This window comes from Mobula hypostoma, chromosome 2 (assembly GCF_963921235.1).
Source record: "Mobula hypostoma chromosome 2, sMobHyp1.1, whole genome shotgun sequence".
Taxonomy (NCBI): Eukaryota; Metazoa; Chordata; class Chondrichthyes; order Myliobatiformes; family Myliobatidae; genus Mobula; species Mobula hypostoma.
Window position 1 is genome coordinate 81155375 of NC_086098.1, and position 27274 is coordinate 81182648.

Below are 27274 nucleotides of genomic sequence, written 5' to 3' on the forward strand. Positions count from 1 at the left end.
TACGAGTAACAGGATCAAATTTATTTATTGCCTCCAAGGACTCATGTTTGTCTAAAACTTCAAATATATTTCCTATCATAATCTTGAATTTGTAAATATCTAAATAAACTGGATTCAGGGATATTGTAAACTGCTTGTAACTGCGCAAATAAGGCAAAGTTTCCATTAATATATAGGTCACCTACACTACAGATGCCTCTCTGTTTCCAGGTAGAAAAAACAGTATCATTCAGGCCAGGCAAAAAGGAATGATTGTCACAAATCAGAGTGTTAATATAAGTTTTTAGGGCCTTAATGTGTAGTTGAATCTGCTTCCAAATTCTTACAGTGCTGCCAACCACAAAGCTGTTACTAAAATGTGACTTATCAACTGCAGTGGGGCTATTAAGGAGAGCTGGTAGGGAAGTCTTCTTACAAAGCACTCGCTCGATGAGTAACCATGCTGGGCACGAGTCTGAGGTAGAGGGTGGGCCTTTTTACCACCATGCAAGAATGGATAGGTGGGCAGCCCAGTAATACATTGTAACGTCCAGTAGAACAAAACCACCTGCTTCCTTGGGCTTTGACAAGTGCTTTTTAGTCATTCTAATGGCTTTATAATTCCAAATGAAGGGTATAATAATTGAATCCAATTGCTTGAAATATGACAGAGGAATAAAACATGGAATTGACTTGAAAAGATGAAGAAATCAAGGCAGTACAATCATCTTGATTGGGTTAACCCTCCCCACCAAAGAAATTGGAAGGGTTTTCCAAAAGTCAATATTGCGTTTAACCTGCTCACCTTTGTTTCGCCAATTCACTCGCAAAAGGTCATCTGGGTTTTTCGTAATAGTCACATCAAGATGGGAAAAATTATCTTAAGTTATTTTAAAGGGAATGTACTGTAAATATGCTGTATTAACCACTGCAGTGACTGGCATTAGTTCACTCTTATCCCAATTAATAGAGAAACCTGAGAAACTACCAAAATTATTAATTAGAGTCAGAAGGGCGGGTGTTGATGTTTTTGGGCTGGAGATATATAAAAGGACATCGTCAGCGTATAACGAAAGGTGCTGTTTATGTCCATGCATATCAATGGGAGATATCAAAGGGTCCTGTCGGATGCTAACAGCCAGTGGCTCAGTGATAACTGCAAACAAAAACGGAGGAGGGGGCAGCCTTGATGAGTCCCACAATGAATTGCAAAAGGGGAGGAAATATTCTGATTAGTGATAATAGAAGCAGATGGGTGTGAATAAATTATCTCTATCCATTTAATGAAAGATGGTCCAAATCCAAATTTCTTAAGTGCAAACATACTAAAAATATATTAAACAAATAAAGAAGGGATGGGGTGTGAAGGGGCAGAGGGGCATTAACGGAAGTTAGAGAAGCCATCAAGTTGGAGGCTACTCAGACGGAATATAAGATGTTGTTCCTCCAACCAGAGTGTGGCTTCATCTTGACAGTAGAGGAGGCCGTGCATAGACATATAAGAATGAGAATGGGACGTGGAATTAAAATGTGTGGCCACTGGGAGATCTTGCTTTCTCTGGCAGACAGAGCATAGGTGTTCAGCAAAATGGTCTCCCAGTCTGCGTCGAGTCATGCCAATAAATAGAAGGCCGCACCGGGAGCACCGGACGCAGTATATCACCCCAGCCGACTCACGGGTGAAGTAGCGCCTCACCTGGAAGGACTGTCTGGGGCCCTGAATGGTGGTGAGGGAGGAAGTGTAAGGGCATGTGTAGCACTTGTTCCGCTTACAAGGATAAGTGCCGGGAGGGAAATCGATGGGAAGGGATAGGGGGATATGCTGTGCCCGGTGCTCCCGGTGTGGCCTTCTATATATTGGCGAGACCTGACACAGGCTGGGAGACCGTCTCGCTGAACACCTACGCTCTGCCCACCAGAGGAAGCAGGATCTCCCAGTGGCCACACATTTTAATTCCATGTCCCATTCCCATTCTGATACGTCTATCCACGGCCTCCTCTACTGTCAAGATGAAGCCACACTCAGGTTGGAGGAACAACACCTTATATTCCATCTGGGTAGCCTCCAACCTGATGGCATGAATATTGACTTCTCTAACTTCCGTTAATGCCCCTCCGCCCCTTCACACCCCATCCCTTATGTATTTATTTATTTTTTTTTATTTTTTCTCCCTCTCTCTCTTTTTTCTCCCTCTGTCCCTCTCACTATAACTCCTTGCCTGCTCTCCACCCTCTAGGCTCCCCTCCCCCCTTCTCTTTCTCCCCAGGCTTCCCGGCCCATGATCCTCTCCCTTCTCCAGCTCTTGGCTCCATCCCTCCCCTCCTGTCTTCTCCTATCATTTCGGATCTCCCCCACCCCCTCCAACTTTCAAATCTCTTACTCTCTCTTCTTTCAGTTAGTCCTGACGAAGGGTCTCGGCCTGAAACGTCGACTGTATCTCTTCCTAGAGATGCTGCATGGCCTGCTGTGTTCACCAGCATTTTTTGTGTGTGTTGCTTGAATTTCCAGCATCTGTAGAGTTCCTGGTGACTGGTAACACACCCCAGCTTTTCCTCTGCTTCACCAGTGACTGCATTGGTGCTGCTTCCTGCACCCAATTTCATCAACTTTGACCCCGAACTTCCACCATGCTCTCAAATTTATTTGGTCCTTCTCTGACATTTCTTCACCCTTTCTAATCTCTCTATGTTCGGCTCTCGATCTACTGGCATCTTTTACAAACCAATTGACTCTCACATTTATCTTGACTATACTCTTCCCACCCTCTCACTTGTAAAAATGCTACAGTATTCCCTTCTCTCAGTTCTTCCTCTGTCTCTACCACATCTGTTCTTAGAGTGAGGCTTTCCATTCCAAAAGATCTATGTCCTCTTTTTTTCAAAGAACAGGGTTTCCCTTCCGCCACCATCATTACTGCCCTCACCCACATTTCCTCCATTTCCCAGACATCCTCACGCCATCCTCCCACCATCATAACAAGAGTAGAGTTCCCTTTGTCCTTTCCTGCAACCCCACGAGCCACAGTGACAGCACATTATTCTCCATAACTTCTGCCATCTCCAATAGGATCCTACCACAAAGCAACAAAACATATCTTTTCTGCCAATACGCCCCCCCCATCCGTTCTTCGCCTTGCATAGGAATCTTTCTGTAAGTGACTCCTTTGTCCATTCATCCCACCCCACTGATTTCTATCTTGGCGCTCATCCTTGCAATCTGGATGCCCCTACCATTCTCCCTCACCACAATTCAAGGCCACAAACAGGTGACGCTTTACCTGCAAGTCTGTTGGGGTCATCTATCGTATCCAGTGCTCTTGGTGTAGCCTTCCTTACGTCAGTGAATTCCAACACAGATTGGGGGAACCACTCTGTTGAGCACCTTCACGCTGCCTGCTGCCAATAACAGTGGCTACCCACTTCAAATCAACTTCTGTTTACATTCTGACAAATCTGACCATGGCCTCCTCTACTGCCATGATGAGGCCAAACTCAGGATGAAGGAGCAACAGCTTATATTTCAACCGGGTAGCCTCCAACCTGATGACATTGGCATTGCTTTCTCTAATTTCTGGTAATTTCTCCCTCCTCCTTCCTTCTCATTTTTCCATTCCTCATTCTGGTTACCCTCTTAATTCTTCTGTTCTTCTCACCTGCCCATTGCCTCCCTCTGGTTCCCATCCTCCTTCTCTTTCTCTGACAGTTCACTCTCCTCTCCTATCAGAATCATTCTTACTCAGCACTTTATCTTTTTCACCTATCACCTCCCCGCTTCAACCTCGAAACGGTTTATTCCTCTCCATAGATGCTGCTTGACTTGCTGGGGTCCTCCAGAATTTTGTGTGTGCTACTCTGGATTTCCAGCATCTGCAGAATCTCTTTCGTTAATCAAAACTGCACACACATACAGAGCTTGCCACTTGTTGGACCATTGTTCTTCACAGTGAGAAACTAGCTCAGACATTGGATCTTTCAGTTGTGTGGTTCAATCTCTAGTATTAGGATGTACAATCAATATGGATAAACAGCTTTTTTATAATGCATCTCATAAGCTACTAGACCCACACAGACTTTGGTAACTGGTTTATTATTGTCACATGTGTCAAGATACAATAAAAACATCAGTTTTATTGATGCACTATACATAGCGTTCTGTATGGATGCATAGTTAGTTGGTACGCAACTGTTCTGTACGTCAAGCTGCAGAGAGCTGTGGACACAGCTCAGCACATCACGGGAACCAGTCTCCCCTCCATGTCTATATTTCCTGCTGCATCTGTAAAGCAGCCAGCATTAATCAAAGACCCAACCCACCCTGGACATTCTCTCTCCCATCAGTTAAGAGAAAGCACATTCCACCAGCTTCAAGTACAGCTTCTACCCTGCTGTTATCAGATTCCTGAATGGACCTCTTGGGGCGTCACAGTCACGTATCAGTTAGTGTAACACTCTTACAGTGCCACAGGCCTGTAAAGAGTTGGTACATTCTCCCCCTGACTGCATGGGTTTCCTCAGGATGATCTGGATTCCTCCCACCATCCAAAAGGCTAATAGATCACATGGGTGTTAATGGGCTGTGCAGGCTTATCGAGCCAGAAAGACCTGTTACCGTAAAGTCAAAATAAAAGATGGACTCGGCCGCATAATGTGCCTGGTTATGATCTTGCACTTTATTGTTTACCTGCACTGCATTGTTCTCGGCAGCTCTTACACTTTATTTGTTGTTGTTATTGTTTTACCTTATTCTAGCTCAATGTACCGTGTAATGACTTGATGTGAATGAACAGTATGCAAGACAAGCCTTTCACTGGTTCTCAGTACATGTGACAATGATAAACCGATACCAAAATACCGAAATCTTTGTTTCACATGGATACTGGTCTGGGTTTGCACTAAACCAACACTCCAGGTGTAGACAGTTCTCAGAGCAATTTCAGAGTAAAGGGTTTTGCATATGTACTGAGAGTCTGCTGATTCAGCTCATGACGATTTCTAAAATTCAGTGGAATTTGCAAATGTGAATCTTTTCCAAAAGCTCCCTTCTGAAAAGAACTATAGCTATTAAAACAAGAACTTCATGCCATCTTAAAAATTTCTTCCCCCAGGTAGTTAATCTGATCAACCAATCTCACTCCTCCCCACCCCCTCTATTTATTACCTCAGTCACTACACTGCACTGTAATAATGCTGGTTACATGCTGGTATTTATGTATTTATGCACATTTTATTCCATATCCATACCTTAACCTCTAACTTTATTTTTTGTATAATTTGTTATTCTATATAATTGTTGAACATTGTAGTTTTTTGTTGCATGGCACTCCAACACACCATGACAAATACTTAATACATGCAAATGTAGATGGTGAATAAAGCTAATACATTTGAAAGTTGAAGTTTGCTCACTATCTCCTTATGGCAATATTTTTACTGTAATTTCAAAGTAAAGGTCAGCTTCAAAATTCAGTTCAAGTGCACTTGCGCAATTGCTAAAGTAAAACTGTACCCAGAATCAGCAAATTCAGAGTCAGATTCAGATTCAGATTTTGATTTATTTGTCACATGTGCATTGAAACATAAAGTGAAATGTGTTATTTGGAAATGTATCAGGTAGGAGGTACAGAAGCCTTTGGTCCCACACCATTAGTTTCAGGAACAGTTATTACCCTACAACCATCAGGCTCCGGAGCCAGTGTGGATAACATCACTCACCACAACTCTGAACTGATTCTAGGAGTCCTGATGAAGGGTCTTGGCCCTAAACATTGATTGTTTACGCATTTCCATAGATGCTGCCTAGCCTGCTGAGTTCCTCCAGCATTTTGTGTGTGTTTTGCTTGGACCTACAGACTCACTTTCAAGGAGTCAAAAACTCATATTCTCAGTATTATTTTTTTTATTTACACAATCTGTTTTCTTTTGTCATTTGTCAATCTTCATTTATGTATAGATTTTCATAAATTCTATTGTATTTATTTTCTTTTCTTGTGAACGCCTGCAAGAAAATGAATCTCAAGGTAGCATGTGATGACATATATGTACTTTGATAACTAAATTACTTTGACTTGGACTTTGAATCAACAAAGATGTGCTGGAGACAGCCCGTGTCACCATACATTTTGGCACCAACATAGCACAGCTACAATATTCAGCAGAACAGCAGGAGTAGCAGCAACAACAACAAAACAAGACAACAGCAAACTAAGCCTCTTTGCGATCCCTCACACACCCAGATAGGCCGCCAACCCCAGGAGAGGCTGCCTCTGGGCCTTCAGTCCTTATCCCTGAATTCTCAAACTTCCAGACGTCGGGCCTCCAACTCTGCACTTGATCCCAAGATGCCAATCATGGCTTGATATTTTAATATTTAATAAAATCTTGTGCTTTAATTTTTCATTTTCTGTTCAGCAGGTTAGTTGTGTCAAACAGAGGGATGACGCTAGCAAGGACTCCTCCGATCACTCGCTCTGAGGTTTCAAATCCTCTTTCTCCATTCCATTGCATGGTGCTGTAGTGGTCAGTGCAATCACTTTACAGCGATAAACGATCAGGGTTCGATCCCATTGCTCTCTATAAGGAGTTTGTATGTTCTCCTCATGACTGTATGAGTTTTCTATGGGTGCTCCGGTATCCTCCCACATTCTAAAGATGGACGGCTATGGTCAGAAAGTTGAGAGCATGCTATGTGGCACTTTAAGCATGGCGATACTTGTGGGCAGCCTCCCAGCACAATCCTCGCTGATTTAATACAATGTGTTTCACTTACATATGACAAATAAAACTAAAGTTCCTCTTTATTTAATCTTTTATCTAATAATTTCCAGTACTGTACTCAACCACTTCAACTGTGCTCAGTCCCAACCAGGCTGGCCCCCACCCCCCCAGCTGTCAACATTCCCTCTGACTGACGCCCTCCAGCCGCAGCCCTCCCCTAACTAGCCATTTTTCTGACTGATTCCTCTTTTTATTGACAGGTTCCTGCTGGTCTTTGGCTGTTTGGTTCTGTCTGTGCTCTCTACAATCCCGGAACACGCCATTCTCGCTTCACACTGTCTCTTCATCCTGGTGAGAGCCTCATATTAAATTCTTTCTCATGGGCGGGGAGAATTCAGTTACAGATCACTGAATCCACTGTGCGTGCGTGGACAGCAGGATCATCAAATCCTTCTGACCAGCGATCCGAGTTCAATTCCCGCCACCGTCGGCGAGGGGTTTGTACATTCTCCCTGAGTGCATGTGTTCCCACTGGTGCTGCAGTTCCCCCCGACATTCCAAAGAAGCAGAGGTGAGCAGGTGGACTGGGTGTGCCTGGGCAGCACAGGCCCTTTGGACTGGAAGGGCCTGTTACCGTGCTGTATCTCTTTGAGGGCTGTCATCCTGTTGTACTGCAGAGGCTTGTGAGTTCCTGAAAACCCAGGACAGATGCCATTTGGAGTTTAGTCATCTGTCATTTAGCACCTGCTGGGGCCACCCATGGCGTAAGGTCAAGGGAGAGTCTCGGGCAAAGAGCGATCCAGCCAAGACCTCAGAAGTGCAGCTGGTTGTGACGGAGAAAGGCTGGAGGAGGGCTGGAGCAGTGAATGATCCCCAGTCATCTTGGCTTACATAATACAAAATACTCTGCAGATGCTGGGGTCAAAGCAATACTCACAACACACTGGAGGAAATAAGCAGGTCAGGCAGCATCCGTGGGAACGATCAGTCAACGTTTCGGGCCGGAACCCTTCGTCAGGACTGTAGAGGGAAGGGGCAGAGGCCCTATAAAGAAGGTGGGGGGAGGGTGGGATGGAGAAGGCTGGTAGGTTCCAGGTGAAAAACCAGTAAGGGGAAAGATAAAGGGGTGGGAGAGGGAGGTGATAGGCAGGAAAGGTGAAGAAGAAATAGGGGAAAACACAATGGGTAGTAGAAGGAGGCGGAACTATGAGGGAGGTGATAGGCAGCTGGGGAGGGGGCAGAGTGACATAGGGATAGGGGAAGGGAGGGGGAGGGAATTACTGGAAATTGAAGAATTCTATGTTCATATCAAGGGGCAGGAGACTACCCAGATGGTATATGAGGTGTTGCTCCTCCAACCTGAGTTTAGCCTCATCATGGCAGTAGAGGAGGCCATGTATGGACATATCCGAATGGGAGTGGGAAGCAGAGTTGAAGTGGGTGGCTACTGGGAGATCCTGTCTGTTTGGCGGATGGAGCGGAGGTGCTCGACGAAGCGGTCCCCCAATCTACGTCGGGTTTCACCGATGTAGAGGAGACCGCACTGGGAGCACTGGATGCAATAGATGACCCCAACAGACTCACAAGTGAAGTGTTGCTTCACTTGGAAGGACTGTTTGGGGCCCTGAATGGTGGCAAGAGAGGAGGTGTAGGGACGGGTGTAGCACTTGCGCTTACAGGGATAAGTGCCGGATGGGAGATCCATGGGGAGGGACGTGTGGATCAGGGAGTCGCGGAGGGACCAATCCCTGCAGAAAGTAGAGGGGGTGGAGAGGGAAAGATGTGCTTAGTGGTGGGGTCCTGTTGAAGGTGGTGGAAGTTGCGGAGGATAATGTGCTGGATCCGGAGGCTGGTGGTTCCTCCCTCCTGGTTCCGCCTCCTTCTACTACCCATTGTGTTTTCCCCTATTTCTTCTTCACTTTTCCTGCCTATCACCTCCCTCTCCCACCCCTTTATCTTTCCCCTTACTGGTTTTTCACCTGGAACCTACCAGCCTTCTCCTTCCCACCCTCCCCCCAACCTTCTTTATAGGGCCTCTGCCCCTTCCCTCTACAGTCCTGATGAAGGGTCCCGGCCCAAAACGTTGACTGATTGTTTCCACGGATGCTGCCCAACCTGTTGAGTTCCTCCAGCGTGTTGTGAGTGTTGTCTTGCCTTATATACCACTGCACCCTGGCCCCCATCTGCCAAGGACCGTGTGGTGGCTGCCCATGCATCAGCCTCCCCATGTGAAACAAAGTCACGCACAGGCATTCTCCATTAAGGAAATCCACCCTAACATCCCGGATTAAATCCCGGAGCGATCAAAATGTGGTGAGGTGGGCGGGATTATGAGCTCTGTAAGCCCCTAGTCCCACGTTGCATCAGAATATGTGGATCCTGGATTGGTCTCTACATCCATCAGAAGACCTAATAGACAACCCCTTAGGAGAACATCATACACAACTTGAGTTATTGCACTACTATCTGTAAATAAATAAAGAAAAAGAAGGGAAGAGACTGTGAACGTTTCCTTCCTGAGCTCACAGTGAAAATCAGAATCATTTATTTATCACATGCACATCGAAACATACAGCGAAATGCATCGGTTTAGTTAACAACCAACACAACCTGACAATATGATTGGGGGCAATGTTCATCGCATTTTAACTGTATATTTTTAGTGGCTTGTCAAACCTGAAATCAAGGCAGCTATAAACCTAGTACAACTGTTAAGGGCCAAAATTGGACAGCAGGTTGAAGAAACTGGATTGTGGCAGTGAACCAAAAAATTAGTATTATATTTGTATAAAATTACTACTGACATCACTCGCACATTCACCCATCAGTCACACTCAATAACTATTAATAACTCAGATCCATCAGCAATTAATAAAGCCTCAAACCATTCATCTGCACATCCATCACTCACACCTGTCAACCATTCACATTTCCACCATCTTCTTGTTTCTCAGGTACTGCATGCATGCATCACTCCTTGACATCTTGCATATTCATAAATCCTCCTCTACTTCCTGTGTTCCCACAGCCATCATAGCTGTTCACCATCCACTAGGAGCACACTATAATTACAGTATATGGCACAGGTTGTCTTCTTTTGCACAATGGTTGTTTGTCAGTCTTCGGTTGTGGGTAGAATTTCAATGACTCTGTTGTATTTCTTTATCCTACTGTGAATGCCTGCAAGAAAATGAATCTCAAGGTAGAATATGGTGACATATGCGTTCTTTGACAGTATTTACTTTGACTTTAGCACCCTTGACACAACAAAATCACAGAAATGATATCAGTAAAACCAAAGTGACACTGGAACAAAGGGCCACAAAGTAAGCAGGTCACAGGTGAGTAAGTGCAGCTTGACAGAAGTGTGAACCACCCCCTATCACCTTTTTGAAGAATGATATGAGACTGAGGAGCAGTAAATGGTCACATCTGTATTTTAGACACTCAACTGCCACTTTATTAGGTACACCTGTACACCTGCTAGTTAATGCAAATATTTAAATCAGCAAATCATGTGGCAGCAACTCAACCCATAGAAGCATGCAGGCATGGTCATGAGATTCAGTTGTTGTTCAGACCAAAGATTCGAAAGGGGAAGAAATGTGACGAAAGTAACTCTGACCACGGAATAATTGTTAGTGGCAGACGGGGTGGTTTGATTATCTCAGAAACTTATGATTGTGAGGCTAACCACAGCTTCAATGCCATATTTAAGTTTGCTGACAACACCAGTGTCATTGGTTGAATCAAAGGTGGTGATGAATCAGCAGGGAGGAGGGAAATTAAAAATCTGATTGAATAGTACCACAACAACAACCTCTTACTCAATGTCAGCAAAAACAAAGAGCTGATTATTGACTACAAGATGAGGAAACCAAAGGTCCATAAGCCATTCCTCATCGGGAGATCAAAAGAGGAGAGGGTCAGCAACTTTAAATTCCTTGGCATTATCACTTCAGAGGATCTGTCCTGGGTTCAGCATGTTAGTGATATTAAAAAGAAAGCACAGCAGTGACCCTACTTCTTTAGAAGTTTGTGAAGATTCGGCAAGTCATCTCTAACTTTGACAAACTTCTATAGGTGTGTAGTGACTGGTTCCATCACGACCTGGTGTGGAAACACCAATGCCCTTAAATGGAAAAGCCTACAAAACAGTAGTAGGTACCTACTACTATTAAAGCCTACAAACATTATGGATAAAACCCTCCCTACCACTGAGCACATCTACATGGAGCACTGCACAGGACAGCAGTATCCATCATCAAGGACCTCCACCATCCAGGCCATGTTCTCTTCTGGCTGCTGCCATTAGGAAAGAGGTACAGGGGCCTCAGGACCCACACCCCCAGGTTCAGAAACAGTTATTACCCTTCAACCATCAAGCTCTTGAATCAAAGGGAAAAGCTTCATTCAACTTTGCTCATCCCAATACTGGACTGTCCCCAAAACATATGGAATCTTCATCTCATGTTCTCAATATTTATTGCTTATTTATTTATCATTATTATTTTGCTTCTTTTCTTTTTGTATTTGCACAGTTTGTTGTCTTTTGCACATTGGTTCTCCATCTTGTTGTGTACAATTTTTCATTGATTTTATTGTGTTTAGAGTCATTGAGTTCTAGAGAAGCACAGCAGTGAAACTGGCCCTTTGGCCCATCTAGTCCATGCCAAAACCATTTAAGCTGCCTCCTCCCATCAACCTGCACCAGGACCATAGCTCTCCATATCCCTACTATCCATACACCTACCTATCCAGATTTCTCTTAAACATTGAAATCGAGCTCGCATGCACCACTTGTGCTGGCAGCTCATTCCACACTCTCATGACCCTCTGAGTGAAGAAGTTTGCCCTCATAGAAACCATAGAAACCATAGAAAAACTACAGCACAGAAACAGGCCTTTTGGCCCTTCTTGGCTGTGCCGAACCATTTTCTGCCTAGTCCCACTGACCTGCACACGGACCATATCCCTCCATACACCTCCCATCCATGTACCTGTCCAATTTAATCTTAAATGTTAAAAAAGAACCCACATTTACCACCTCGTCTGGCAGCTCATTCCATACTCCCACCACTCTCTGTGTGAAGAAGCCCCCCCAATGTTCCCTTTAAACTTTTCCCCCCTCACCCTTAACCCATGTCCTATGGTTTTTTTCTCCCCTTGCCTCAGTGGAAAAAGCCTGCTTGCATTCACTCTATCTATACCCATCATAACTTTATATACCTCTATCAAATCTCCCCTCATTCTTCTACGCTCCAGGGAATAAAGTCCTAACCTATTCAACCTTTCTCTGTAACTGAGTTTTTCAAGTCCTGGCTACATCCCTGTAAACTTCCTCTGCACTCTTTCAACCTTATTAATAACCTTCCTGTAATTTGGTGACCAAAACTGAACACAATACTCCAGATTCGGCCTCACCAATGCCTTATACAACCTCATCATAACATTCCAGCTCTTATACTCAATACTTTGCAATACTTTGATTAATAAAGGCTAATGTACCAAAAGCTCTCTTTACAACCCTATCTACCTGTGACGCCACTTTTAGGGAATTTTATATCTGTATTCCCAGATCCCTCTGTTCTACTGCACTCCTCAGTGCCTTACCATTAACCCTGTATGTTCTACCTTGGTTTGTCCTTCCAACGTGCAATACCTCACACTTGTCTGTATTAACCTCCATCTGCCATTTTTCAGCCCATTTTTCCAGCTGGTCTAAGTCTCTCTGCAGGCTCTGAAAACCTTCCTCACTGTCTACTACACCTCTAATCTTCAGATCATCAGCAAATTTGCTGATCCAATTTACCACATTATCATCCAGATCATTGATATAGATGACAAATAACAATGGACCCAGCACTGATCCTTGTGGCACACCACTAGTCACAGGCCTCCACTCGGAGAAGCAATTCTCTACTACCACTCTTTGGTTTCTACCATTGAGCCAATACTAATCCAATTTACCACCTCTCCATGTAGACCTAGCGACTGAATTTTCCTAACTAACCTCCCATGCGGGACCTTGTCAAAGGCCTTACTGAAGTCCATGCAGACAATATCCACTGCCTTCCCTTCATCCACTTTCCTGGTAACCTCCTCGAAAAACTCCAATAGATTGGTCAAACATGACCTACCACGCACAAAGCCATGTTGACTCTCCCTAATAAGTCCCTGTCTATCCAAATGCTTGTAGATTCTGTCTCTTAGTACTCCCTCCAATAACTCATGTTCCCCTTAAACTTCTCAGCTTTCTCCCTTGAGTTATGATCTCTGGTTGTAGCCCCACCCAACCTCAGTGGAAAAAACAGCTTACGTTTACCATCTCTAGGAAGAGGTACATCTCTAGGAAAAGGGGGAGGGGGGAAAAACCCAGAGGGTGGGTAAGGAGTATAGTCAGAGGGACAGAGGGAGATAAAGGAGAGTGAGAGAAAGAATGTGTGTATATAAATAAATAACGGATGGGGTACGAGGGGGAGGTGGGGCATTAGCGGAAGTTAGAGAAGTCAATGTTCATGCCATCAGGTTGGCGGCTACCCAGACGGAATATAAGGTGTTGTTCCTCCAACCTGAGTGTGGCTTCATCTTTACCTCTTCCTAGAGATGCTGCCTGGCCTGCTGCGTTCACCAGCAACTTTGATGTGTGTTGCTTGAATTTCCAGCATCTGCAGAATTCCTCGTGTTTACATTTACCATGTCTATCCTCCTCATTATTTGCATACCTCTATCATATCTCCTGTTCTATGTTCTAAAGAATATAGTCTGAATCTATTCAATCTTTTCTTATAACTTAGGTCCTCCAGACCCAGCAACATCCTTGTAAATATTTTTTCTGCACTCTTAACCTTGTTTAAATCTTTCCTGTAGGTAAGTAACCAAAACTGCACATAATACACCAAATTAGGTCTCACCGACGTCTTGTACAACTGCAACACAACATCCCATCTTCTGTATTCGATACTTCAATTCATAAAAGCCAATGTACTAAAAGCTCTCTTTACGACCCTATCTACCTGAGATGCCACTTTCAAAGAATTATGTACCTGTATTCCCAGAACCCTTTGTTCTACCACACTCCTGAGTGTCCTACCATTCATTAACTATGACCTACCCTGGTTGGGCCTACTGAAGTGAAAAACCTCGTACATCTGCATTAAATTGCATCTGCCATTTTTCAGCCCAATTTTCCAGCGGATGCAGATCCCTCTGCAAGCCATGGTGGCCTTCCTGACTGTCCGCTATACCCCCAATCTTGGTGTTATCAGCAAACTTGCTGATCCAGTTAACCACATTATCATCCAGATCATTGATATAGATGCAAACAACAAAGGACCCAGCGCCGATCCCTGCAGAATCTCCACTAGTCACAGGCCTCCAGTCAGAGAGGCAACCTTCTACTACCACTCTCTGGCTTCTCCCACAAAACCAATGTCTAATCCAATTTACTACCTCATCCTGAATGCCGAGTGATTGAACCTTCTTGACCAGCTTCCCAGACAGGACCTTGTGAAATGCCTTACCAAAGTACATCCACTTTCCTGGTAACCCTCAAAAAATTCTATAAATTTGGTCAGACATGACCTACCACATATGAAGCCACGCTGACTATACCTAATCTGTCTATTTCTATCCAAATACTTGTATATCCGGTCCTTTAGAATATCTTCCAATAACTGATGTCAGACTCAGCGGCCTATAATTTCCAGGTTTCTGTTTAGAGCCTTTTTTAAACAGCGGAACAACACTGGTTATCCTCCAATCCTCTGGTACCTCTCCCGTCACTAAGGATATTTTAAATATCTCTGCTAGGGCCCCGGCAGCTTCTGCACTTGCTTCCCAAAGGAGCCAAGGGAACAACTTGTCAGGCATGGGGATTTATCCACCCTGATTTGCCTCAGGGTAGCAACACCTCCTCTTCTATACTGGATCCATGAAGTCGACGCTGCTTTGCCTCACCTCTGTGCAGGAATTCATCTCCATCTGTTTTGGCTTCACACATGGATTACCATTCTAGTCTTCCAGAGGACTAATTTTATCCCTAGCAATCCTTTTGCTCTCAACATACCTTTAGAATACCTGAAGAGTGCCTAATGTAGACTCCCTGTATACCCATGACTGTGTGGCAACCCACAGCTCCAACCTGCTAACTAAATTTGCTGACAGCACTACATTGATTGGCCTAATCTCAAACAATAACGAGGTGACCCACAGGGAAGAAGTCATCTTTCTGCTTCAGAATACCTGCTTCAAATTATCCACCATTGTCCCTGTACCAAAAACAGACCAAGGTAACATGCCTGCACGACTGGCGTCCTGTCGCACTCAACTCAATAATAAGCAAATGCTTTGAGAGGCTGGTCAAGGACTACATCTGCAGCTTGCTACCACCCAAACTGGACCCCCTACAATTCACCTACCGACACAACCGATCGACAGACGACACGATAGCCACTGTTCTACGTACCTTTCTTACTCATCCGGAGAAGAAGGATGCTTATGTGAGAATGATGTTCTTGGACTACAGTTCAGCATTCTACTCCATAATTCCATCCAGCCTCAACAGAAGCTCAGAGACCTCGGCCTTGACCCTGGACTTCCTGTTAGATCACCTGCAGGTGGTAAGAGTGGGCTCCCTCACCTCCACCCCTCTGACTCTCAATACAAGAGCCCCTCAGGCTGTGTACTAAGTCACCTCCTTTACTCCCTGTATACCAATGACTGTGTCGCCACCCACAGCTCTAATCTGTTTATTCAATTTGCCGACGACACTACATTGATTGATCTAATCTCAAACAATAACGAGGTGGCCTACAGGAAAGAAGTCATCTCTCTGACACAGTGGTGTCAAGAAAACAACCTCTCCCTCAATGTCACAAAAACAAAGGAGCTGGTTGTGGATTACATGAGGAATGGAGACGGGCTAACCCCTATTGACTTCGATGGATCTGGGGTTGAGAGGGTAAACAGCTTCAAGTTCCTCGGCATCCACATCATCGAGGACCTCACGTGGTCTGTATACACCAACTGTGTGGTCTCATATATGTGAAGGATGTAAGAAATAAAGTCAATTCAATTCAATTCCTTCACCTTGTCTGCGAGAGCAACTTCTTGCCTTCTTTTAGCCTTCCTGATTCCTTTCTTTGAATTTGCTGTGAAGGCCCACAAGAAAATGAATCTCAGGGTTGTATACATGTACTTGGATAATAAATTTTCTTTGAACTTTGAACATGAATGTTTGTAGATAATATAAAGTCTCTGGGCCTATGCTCACTGGAGTTTAGAAGAATAAAAAAGGATCTCTTTGAAACCTATCAAATATTGAAAGGCCTAGATTGAGTGGACATAGTCAGGGTGTTTCTTTTCATGGGAGAGTATAGGACCAGGGGGAACAATTTCAGAATACAAGGACCTCACATTAGGACAGAGATGAAGAGAAATTTCTTCAGCCAGAGTGTGGTGAATCTGTGGAATTCATTGCCACAGACAGCTGTGGAGGCCAAGTCATTGAGTATATTTAAAGCAGAGGTTGATAAGTTCTTGATTCGTAAAGGTTATGAGAAGAAGGCTGGAGTTGAGAGGGAAGGAGTTGGAGCTGGAATGGAGTTGAGAGGGAAAACAAATAAGCCCTGATTGAATGGCAGAGCAGACTGAGTATGTCGATTGACCTAATTCCACTCCTATGTCTTATGGCCTTATAATTTGCCGCACAAGTTAATAGGGTGGTTAAGAAGGCATTAGTCATTGGATTGAGTTCAGAGCCGTGAGGTAACTTTGCAGTTCCATGGAAGCCTGATTATCATGGCATAAGCTGTGAAACGTGTTGTTCTGTGGCAGCAGTACAGTGCGTGACATTAAAAATTGCTATAATTTGCAGTAAAAATAAGGATAAAGAGTGCAAAAGAGGAATAATGAGGTAGTGTTCATGGACTATTTAGAAAACTGATGGCAGAATGGAAGAAGCTGTTCCTAAAACGTTGATGTTAGTAATGAGAAGAGGGCACGTCCTGGCTGGTGAGAGGGGCCTTAATGATAGAATCTTGAGACACCGCTTTTTGAAATTGTTCTTGATGATGGGGAGGTTGGTGCCCATGATTCAGATGTCTCTGAGTTTACAACCCTCTGTGCATCAGAGTGTCCTTACCAGGCTGTGATGCAACCAGTCAGAATGCTAACCATAGTACATCTGTAGAAATTTGCTGGAGTCCCGTTAACACAGCAGATCTCCACAAGCTCCTAGTAAAGTATAGCTGCTGGCATGTCAGTTTTGTGTTGAGCCCAAGAAAGATCCTCTGAGATTTTGATAGCCAGGAATTTGAGAGGATGTAATGGTGATGCTGTTGAAAGTGAGGCAAATGGGCATGTCTACTGGATTATGCTGATCTTTTGTGCAATGGCAGATGGAGTTCCATCTTGGCATGTGTGCGGTGATGTAATTTGGGAAGACTAATATGGGTGGGGCATACACTAGGGCACTAGGGAGTTTTGAGGAACTGACAAACCTCAGTGCACAAGGATCCCAAAAGCTGGCAACACAGGTAGATAAGATGGAGGAAGAAGAGCTCATTGTCATGTTCGAACTTGGAATTCATTGAGAAGGTGGTGAAGGGGATGTCTGACTTTCTTAGGGTGAGATGAGAGATGTCAGAGGGAGAATGAAAAGAGATTTGGAACTTCCAACCTATGGGAATACTGTAGAATTTCGAAGGAGTCCATCAAACCACCTCCCAGCTTTCATCTTTCTACGGATATAATAGTATCACAGTAGCTTAGCGGTTTGTGCAACACTTTATAGCACCAGTGATCAGCAATTGTGCTTCCATTCCCACCACAGTCTGTAAGGAGTTTGTACATTCTCCCTGTGACTGTATGGGTTTCCCCACATTCCAAAGATGTACAGGTTAGGGTTAGTAAGTTGTGGGGATGTTATGTTTAGTCTCAGAATCATGGTGACACTTGAGGGCTGACCCACCAGCACACCCTCAGATTATGTGGCCGTTGGCACGAACAACACGGTTCATTGTGTATTTTGATGCTTCAATTTACATGTGACAAATAAAATGGATCTTTAAACTTTCTCTAATGTTTGAAGATAGTTTTGTTTATATTTATTAATAGAGAGCAATAGATATTCATGTTCAAACCAAATTTATTATCAAAATACATATATGTCACCATATACAACCTTGAGATTCTATTTCTTGCAGACATTCACAGTAAATACAAGAAGCACAAGTGAGTCAGTGAAAGACCGCAGCCAACAGGATGGCCAAACAGCCAATGTGTAAAAGACAATAACCTGTGCAAATACAAAAAAAAGGACAAAAAAGAAATAAGCAATAAATATCGAGAACATGAGATGAAGAGTCCTTAAAAGTGAGTCCATAATCTGTTGGGCGAAAAAAGTTGAGTGAAGTTATTTCCTTTGGTTCCAGAGCCTGATGTTTGAGGGGTAATAACTGCTCCTGAACCTGATGGTATGTGCCCTGAGGTATCTCCACATTCTTCCTGATGGCAGCAGTGAGATGACAGCAACGTCCAGGTGGTGGAGTCCTTGATGATGGATGCTGCTTTCCTGAGATAGCACTCCATGTAGATGTGTGCAATCGTGGGGAGGGTTTTTACTCAGAATCAGAATCAGGTTTATTATCACCGGCATGTGACATGAAATCTGTTAACTTAGCAGCAGCAGCTCGATGCAATACATAATATAGAAGAAAAAAAATAATAATAAATAAATAAATCAATTACAGTATACGTATATTGAATAGATTAAAAATCATGCAAAAACAGAAGTACTGCATATTAAAAAAAGTAATGTCCAAGTGTTCAACTGTGGAGATGAAGCCACACTCAGGTTGGAGGAACAACACCTTATATTCCGTCTGGGTAGCCTCCAACCTGATGGCATGAACATCGATTTCTCTAACTTCCGCTAAGGCCCCACCTCCCCCTCGTACCCCATCTGTTACTCATTGTTATGCACACATTCTTTCTCTCACTCTCCTTTTTCTCCCTCTGTCCCTCTGAATATACCTCTTGCCCATCCTCTGGGTCACCCCCCCCCTTGTCTTTCTTCCCGGACCTCCTGTCCCATGATCCTCTCGTATCCCCTTTTGCCTATCACCTGTCCAGCTCTCGGCTCTATCCCTCCCCCTCCTGTCTTCTCCTATCATTTTGCATCTCCCCCTCCCCCTCCCACTTTCAAATCCCTTACTCACTCTTCCTTCAGTTAGTCCTGACGAAGGGTCTCGGCCTGAAACGTCGACTGCACCTCTTCCTATAGATGCTGCTTGGCCTGCTGCGTTCACCAGCAACTTTGATGTATGTTGCTTGAATTTCCAGCATCTGCAGAATTCCTGTTGTTTCCAAGTGTTCAACATCCATTTAGAAATCAGATGGCAGAGGGGAAGAAGCTGTTCCTGAATCGCTGAGTGTGTGCCTTCAGGCTTCTGTACCTCCTACCTGATGGTAGCAGTGAGAAAAGGGCATGCCCTGGGTGCTGGAGGTCTTTAATAATGGACGCTGCCTTTCTGAGACACCGCTCCCTGAAGATGCCCTGGGTACTTTGTAGGCTAGTACCCAAGATGGAGCTGACTAGATTTACAACCTTCTGCAGCTTCTTTCCGTCCTGTGCAGTATCCCCTCCATACCAGACAGTGATACAGCCTGTCAGAATGCTCTCCACGGTGCAGCTATAGAAGTTTCTGAGTGTATTTGCTGACGTGACTAATCTCTTCAAACTCCGAATAAAGTATAGCTACTGTCTTGCTTTCTTTATAACTACATCGATATGTTGGGACCAAGTTAGATTCTCAGCTATCTTGACACCCAGGAACTTTAAACTGCTCACTGTCTCCACTTCTGATCTCTCTGAGGATTGGTATGTGTTCCTTCTTCTCACCCTTCCTGAGGTCCACTATCAGCTCTTTCGTCTTACTGATACTGAGTGCCAGGTTGTTGCTGTGACACCACTCCACTAGTTAGCGCTTCTCACACCTGTGCGTCCTCTGGTCACCACCGAAGATTCTACCAACAATGGTTGTATCGTCAGCAAAGTATTTGAGCTATGCCTAACCACACAGTCATGTGTATATAGAGAGTAGAGCAGTGGGCTAAGCACACACCCCTGAGGTGCACCAGTGTGGATCCTCAGCAAGGAGGATATGTAGTCACCAATCCACACAGATTGTGGTCTTCTGGTTAGGAAGTCGAGGATCCAATTGCAGAGGAGGTACAAAGGTCTGCAACTTCTCAATCAGGATTTGGGAATGATGGTATTAAATCTGATGAACAGCATTCTGACAGAGGTGTTTGTGTTGTCCAGGTGGTCTAAAGTCGTGTGGTGAGCCATTCAGATTGTGTCTGCTGTTGACCTATTATGACGATAGGTAAATTGCAATGGGTCCAGGTCCTTGCTGAGACAAGAGTTCAGTCTAGTCATGACGAACCTCTCAAAGCATTTCATCACTGTAGATGTGAGTGCTACCAGGTGATAGCCATTAAAGCAGCTCACATTATTCTTCTTACGCACTGGTATAATTGTTGCCTTTTTGAAGCAAGTAGGAACTTCCACTCATAGCAGTGAGAGGTTGAAAATGTCCTTGAATCCTCCTGATAGTTGGTTGGCATGGGTTTTCAAAGCCTTACCAAGTATTCCATCGGGACCTTCCGCCTTGCAAGGGTTCACTCTCTTTAAAGGCAGCCTAACAACGGCTTCTGAGACAGAGATCACAGGGTCATCAGGTGCAGCAGGGATTGTCACAGCTGTAGTTGTGTTCTCCCTTTCAAAGCGTGTATAGAAGGCATTGAGTGCATCTGGTAGTGAAGCATCGCTGCCATTCATGCTATTTGGTTTCGCTTTGTAGGAAGTAATGTCTTGCAAACCCTGCCAGAGTTGCCATGCATCCGATATTGCCTCCAACTTCATTTGAAATTGTCTCTTCGCCCTTGAAATAGTCCTCCGCAAATCATACCTGGTTTTCTGGTACAGGCCTGGGTCACCAGAATTGAATGCCACAGATCTAGCCTTCAGCAGACAATGTACCTCCTGGTTCATCCACGGCTTTTGGTTTGGGAATGTACAGTAAGTCTTTGTGGGCACACACTCATCCACACAGATTTTAATGACATTAGTAACAACTGCAGCATACTCAACCAGGTTCAAAAATGAATCCCTGAATACAGTCCAGTCCACTGATTCAAAGCAGTCCTGTAGGTGCTCCTGTGTTTCCCTTGTCCAAACCTTCTTGGTGCTCACTACTGGTGCTGCAGTCTCCAGTCTCTGCCTATACTCAGGGAGTAGAAGTACAGCCAGGTGATCAGACTTCCCGAAGTGAGGACATGGAATAGCACAGCAGGCATTCTTGATGGTGGTGTAGCAATAATCCAGTGTGTTGTTTCCTTTAGTATTGCAAGTGATCTATTGATGGTAGTTCTTAGTGATTTTTTCAGACTGGCCTGGTTAAAATTTCCCAAAACAATGGTGAAGGCATTAGGATGCACTGTTTCATGCATGTTGTTCACATTGCTCAGATCATCTAAAGCCTGATTGATATTGGCCTGAGGTGGAATGTAAACTGCTACCAAAATGACCCCGGAGAACTCCTGTGGTAGGTGAAAAGAGCGGCACTTAACTGCTAGATATTCCAGGTCTGGTGAGCAGAATTGGGACAGCACTGATATATTTGTGCACCAAGAAGAGTTGATCATGAGGCATACTCCTCCACCTCTGCTTTTGAGAGACTCCATAGATCTATCCTGACGGTGTATAGTAAACCCGTCAATCTGAATTGCTGCATCGGTACGGAAGGGGTTAACCAGGATTCCATGAGACAATGGACACACGCGGTCCTAATGTCCCTCTGATTCAGTAACCTAGCTCTGAGATCATTGATTTTATTCACCAGAGACTGCACGTTTGCTAGCAAGATAGTCGGTATAGGGAGTTTAAAACCCCATTTCCTTAAACGCACTTGTAACCCCACTAACCCCACTCTGCAGCCACTCTTCTTCCATGGTAATCTATGTGGGCACCTCCAACCACAATCGGTGTTGTTTCCATCAGTCTTAAGCAGCAATAGTTTGTTTAAACACATTAAGGTATCTTTATTGACTATACTGACCTTGGAAGCAGTTGTGCTTTTTAGCTGTATCAGGCTGAAACGAGAATATTTAATCATATCCATTGAGAGTACTGCTGCTAATCAAGTCACCCCTAGGCTCCCCGGAACTCGTGATAGCCTGGGCCGTATCCACTGCCTTTGTAAGATTTTCCATTCAAGGGCATTGGTGTTTCCATACCAGGCTGTGATGTAACCAATCAATATATTCTCCACCACAAATCTATACAAATTTATCAAAGTTTTAGATGACATGCTGAATCTTCATAAACTTCTAAGTAAGTAGAGGCACTGCCATACTTTCTTTGAAATGTTACTTCCATTCTGGACACAGGACAGATCCTTTGAAATGATAACACCAGGGATCTTCTGATCCTCCAGTTTTCTCCTCCTGAAGTTGCTAATCAGCTCCTTGGTCCTGCTGACATTGAGTGATGGTTCAGTGTTGTAGCACCACTCAGCGAGATTTTAAATCTTTCTCCTAGATGTTGATTAGTCACTACCTTTGATTTGGCCAACATTTCTGGTGTCATCAGCAAACTTAAATATGGCATTTAAGCTGTGCTTAGCCACACAGTCATAAATGTAAAGTAAGTAGTGCAGAGGGCTAAGCACACAGCCTTGTGGTGCATCTGTGCTGATGGAGATCGTGGAGGAGATGTTACCAATCCAAACTGATTGGCTCTGCAAGTGAGGAAATCAAGGATCCAATTGTACAAGGAGGTATTGAGACCAAGATCTTGAAGCTTATTGATTAGTTTTGAGGAGATGGTAGTATTAAATGCCAAGGTGTAGTTAATGAAGAGTATCCTGATGTATGCACTTTCAATGTCCAGATGTTCCAGGGTTGAGTGAAGAACCAATGAATTGGTATCTGCTGTAGAATGTTGCTCCAGTAGGTAAAATGGAATGGATCTAATTCACTTCTCAGGCAGGAGTTGATATGTTTCATCACCAACTTCTCAGAGCACTCCATCACCCTGGATGTTATTGCTACTGGGTGATAGGCATCGAGGCAGGTTACTGTATTCTTGAATTATACAGGCACATTACCATAAAGTACCTGCACAATCGAAGCCTGCTTGAGCAGGTGGGTACCTCAGACTGCTGAAGCAAGAAGTTAAAGATGTCTGTGAACACTCCAGTCAGCACTCAGCTGGGTACCTCATCTGGGCCAAATAATTTTCGTGGTTCACTTTCCAGAAGGATGCTCTCATGTCAGCCTCAGAGACCGGAATCACAGGTTTATCGGAGGCTCTGGGAGTTCTTGAAGGTGCCTCCATATTTTGATAGTCTAAATGAACATTAAAGTCATTGGGCTCATCTAGGAGTGAAACCGTGTTGTCACTTATGGTGAGTATGATAAACACAAGAGATTCTACAGATGCAGGAAATCCAGAGTAACACACTCAAAATGATTGAGGAACTTAACAGGAAAGGAATAAGGAGTCGACATCTTGGCCCAAAACATTAACTCTTTTTTTCCCTTTTATAGACCTGTTGAGTTCCTCCAGCATTTTGTGAGATTAAAACATGATTGATTATGTGGTATCATCCTGTGTTCATTGATCCAGCCTTGTTCTATTGCTGCTATCCATGGGGTCAGCAAGGCTGTTGGATGCTGTTAATGGGAACTGGTCTCGATTACATTTTCTGTTTGTGTGACAGGAATTTGTGATGATCGTGGTGTTCGGACTGGAGTTCATCATGCGGATATGGGCGGCGGGCTGTTGCTGTCGGTATCGTGGGTGGATGGGCCGTGTTCGCTTTGTGCGGAAGCCTTTCTGCATCATTGGTAAGTGCCTGCCCGAGTGAGGAAGAGTTGTGGAAGTATTGCCAGGTCTACCAATAGGGGGTAGTGGCCGATTATTTGGAGCAACACAGGCATGGATGTTGGTCCTGAGTTAAGACCATAAAACATAAGTGCAGAATTAGGCCATTCAATGTCTGCTCCACCATTCCACCATCACTGATTTATTATCCCTCTTAACCTCATCCTCCTGTCTTCTTCCTGAAACCTTTGACACCCTTATTAATCAAGAACCTATCAACCTCTTCTTTAAATGTACCCAGTGATGGTGTCCACAGCCACCTGTGGCAATGAATTCCTCAGATTCACCACCCTCTGTGCAAGAAATTCCTCCTCACCTCTGTTCTAAAGGGACACTCTCCTATTCTGAAGCTGTACCCTCTGTTCCTAGACACCTCCGACATGGGAAATGTGCTCTCCATGTCCACTCTATCTAGGGTTTTCAATACTCAATAGGTTTCAATGAAACACTCCCCCCCCCCATTTTTCTAAACTCCAGTGAGTTCAGGCCCAGTGCCATCTAAAATCTAAAGTTCCTATACATTAACCCTTTTATTCCTTGGATCATTCTCATGAACCTCCTCTGAAGTTGTCCAGAGACTGGAGGAACAACACCTCACATTCCATCTGGGTAGTCTACAACCCAATGGCATGAACATGGATGAGTGGGGTATGAAGGGCTGTGATCTGACTGAGGACTAGGCAGTAAAGCAGGGTAGTACAGACTGGGTGGGCCGAAGGGCCTGTTTCTGTGCTGTAGCACTCTATGACTCCAGCATTCCATTCCATTTCCTTTCTGATGGCAGCAGTGAGCTTGGCCTGGATAGTGAGGGTTCTTAATGATCAACAGTGCTTTCCTGGGACAGTACTCCATGTAGATGGTCTCATTGGTGGGGAGAATTTTACCTATGATGCACTGGGCTATATCTGTCACTTTTTGTAGGCTTGCCCATTGAGAGGTATTGGTGTTTTCATACCAGGCCAGTCAATGTTGCAACCAGTCAATATTCTTTCCACTGCACCTAGATAGAAAATTGTCAGAGTCCACCTGGATTTCTCCCTTGGCCTACCCTTCCAATTCCCTTCCTCCTTCTATTTCCATCTGCTCCTCATCCCTCCCTCATCTGATTACACCAATCACTTTCCAGCCTCTGTCTCTACCTTCCCACCTACTCCACATAGTAAGATATATCTTGCTAAGTGAGGGTCCAAGGGTAGGGATTGTCAACAATTCTTCCCCAACACACTCACCCACCCCACAGATGCTGCTTGACTCTGATTGGTGGGGGAGGCAGAAGAAGTAAGAAGCAGCGAGGTGATAGGTGGAAGGGGTGAAGGGCTGCAGGGCTGAAGAAGAAGTAATCTGATAGGAGAGGAGAGTGGACCATGGGAGAAAGGGAACAACAAGGGAAACCAGAGGGAAGTGATGAGCAGGTGATGAGAAGAGCAGTGAGAGGGTAATCAGAATAAGGAATGGAAAAAGAGTGAAGGACGGAGGGGGAGAAATTACCAGAATTTGGAGAAATTCTTGTTCATACCATCAGGTTGGAGGCTACCCAGACAGAATACTTTGCATGACTGGCCAGCATTTTGTATGTGTTGCTCTCCAAGGTGTATTTGTAGAAATTTGCAAGAATATTCTGTGACATACCACAAAGATTTTGTATCGCTGCTTACCAAGGAAGACATCTACCACAAGCCTCCACAGGCAAAGGGGTTGCCAGGATACTGGCTGATGTAAAAATAGACAAGAAGTGCCAATGGAAAGGGTGATGGAAATTCCAATGGATGGCATCCAATTAAATTAAAGATTTGCTTTATTTGTCACGTGTACATCGAAACATCACAACATGAATTGCGATGCTTTGTTTGCATCAAAGCAGAGAGGATGGTGATGAGTAAAGGGCTCTCCAAGGATCATCACCTTGACGCAGTCTGGTGGAGAGGCTTGTGCGTTCCTGAGATCCCGAGAGCGATGACATGTGGAGTTTCGCCATGTGGTGCTTCACTCCTTGTCACCTTTGGTGGTGAAGTCAAGGCGGAGATTCCAGACAAAGAGCAATCCAACCAAGACCTCAACAGTGGAACTGGCCATCTTGTACTCCATGCCACTGGACCCCGACCCTGACCCTGATCTGCCAAGGACCGTGTGGTGGCTGCCCATGCATCAGACTCCCTACATTAAACAAAGTTACACATAGGCATTCTCCATTAAGGGAATACACTCTAACATCCTGGTTATGTGGATCCCGGATCAGCCTCGATAGCCAGCTGAGGACCCAACTAAAGGTAACCCCTTTGGATAACATCACATGCAACTCAAGTGTTTGCACTCCCACAAATGATGGGGTAGTAGATTGTTTAAAGATAAAAGATAAAGACGAGCTTTATTTGTCACATGCACTGCACACCTAAACACAGCGAGAAGCATCATTTGCATCAATGACCAATGCAGCCCAACGACGCACTGGGGATATCCCACAGGTGTCGCCACACTTCCAGCACCAGCGTAGCAAGCCCACAACTTACTAACCTTAACCATACACCTTTGGAATGTGGGAGGAAACTGGAGCACGCGGATGAAACCCACATGGTCACGGGAAGAATGTACAAGCTCTTTACAGACAGCTACATGCATTGAAGCCCAATCAGTGATCGCTGGTGCTGGCGCTCTAAAGGCATGCAATAACCCCTACGCTGACTGTGCTGCCCAGGTGCGGATACTGGTTTGTTCCAGGCAGTGAAATTCTTCCAAACCACTTAGTTACGAGGCTGGCACAAGATCGGAGAACAGGAAGGAAGGATAACTGGTCAATGAAGGAGATGGAGAAGTTTCTAGAAATGAGAAGCTGGGAAATTATTAAAATCAGAATCAGAATCAGGTTTATTATTACTGATATACGTATGTTGCCAAATGTAATGTTTTGCAGCAGCAGTACAATGCAATACATAAAATATACCATAAATTACAATAAGAAATATATATTAAAAATAAATAAATAAAGCCAAAAGAGAGCAAAATTAGTGAAATAGTGTCCAAGATTCATTGTCCATTCAGAAATCTGATGGCAAAGGGGAAGAAGCTGTTCCTAAAACATTGAGTGTGTGTCTTCAGGCATATGTACTTCTTCCTTGATGGTAGCAACAAGAGGGCATGTCCTGGATGGTAGGGTTTCTTAATGATGGATGCCACATTTTTGAGGTATCCTCAAAGGTGGGGAGTCTAGTGTCTGTGTTGGAGCTGGTTGAGTTTACATCCCACCACAGCTTTTTCCAAACCTGTGCATTGGCACCTTCATATCAGACAGTGATGTAATCAGTTAGAATGCTCTCCATGGTACATCTGTATAAGTCTGATAGATTAGTAACTGAATTAGATTTGTAACTAAATTAAATTAGTGATTAAATTAGATTAGTAATTCAGTGTGACAGCATGATCTAAATTCACAAGGGCCAATAAAGATTTGGAAAGGACCTTTAACCCAACTGGTTAAAACATCCTTCAAGCCTCCACCCTTCCCATTTTCTCCACCTGATCAACATATTCTCCTACCCTTTTATCCTCTATAGCACCAATTAATGATGTCAAACTACCTCACCCTGCAAGTAGAGTTTCTGAATCAGATTAAGCCAAGTCCATTCCTGCGCA

The 27274-nt window shown here is 44.3% G+C and overlaps 1 protein-coding gene across 2 annotated transcripts in view; it reads left to right on the forward strand.

The window, feature by feature from the left end:
• LOC134341426 (potassium voltage-gated channel subfamily KQT member 5-like) overlaps window positions 1-27274 on the forward strand; it is a 339156-nt gene that overhangs the window by 230394 nt on the left and 81488 nt on the right. For both annotated transcript variants that reach the window (XM_063039282.1, XM_063039289.1), the window contains exons 2-3: window positions 6954-7044; window positions 23484-23610. In XM_063039282.1, coding sequence (XP_062895352.1) covers window positions 6954-7044; window positions 23484-23610 — 218 coding nt within the window. The remainder of the gene's footprint in view (window positions 1-6953; window positions 7045-23483; window positions 23611-27274) is intronic.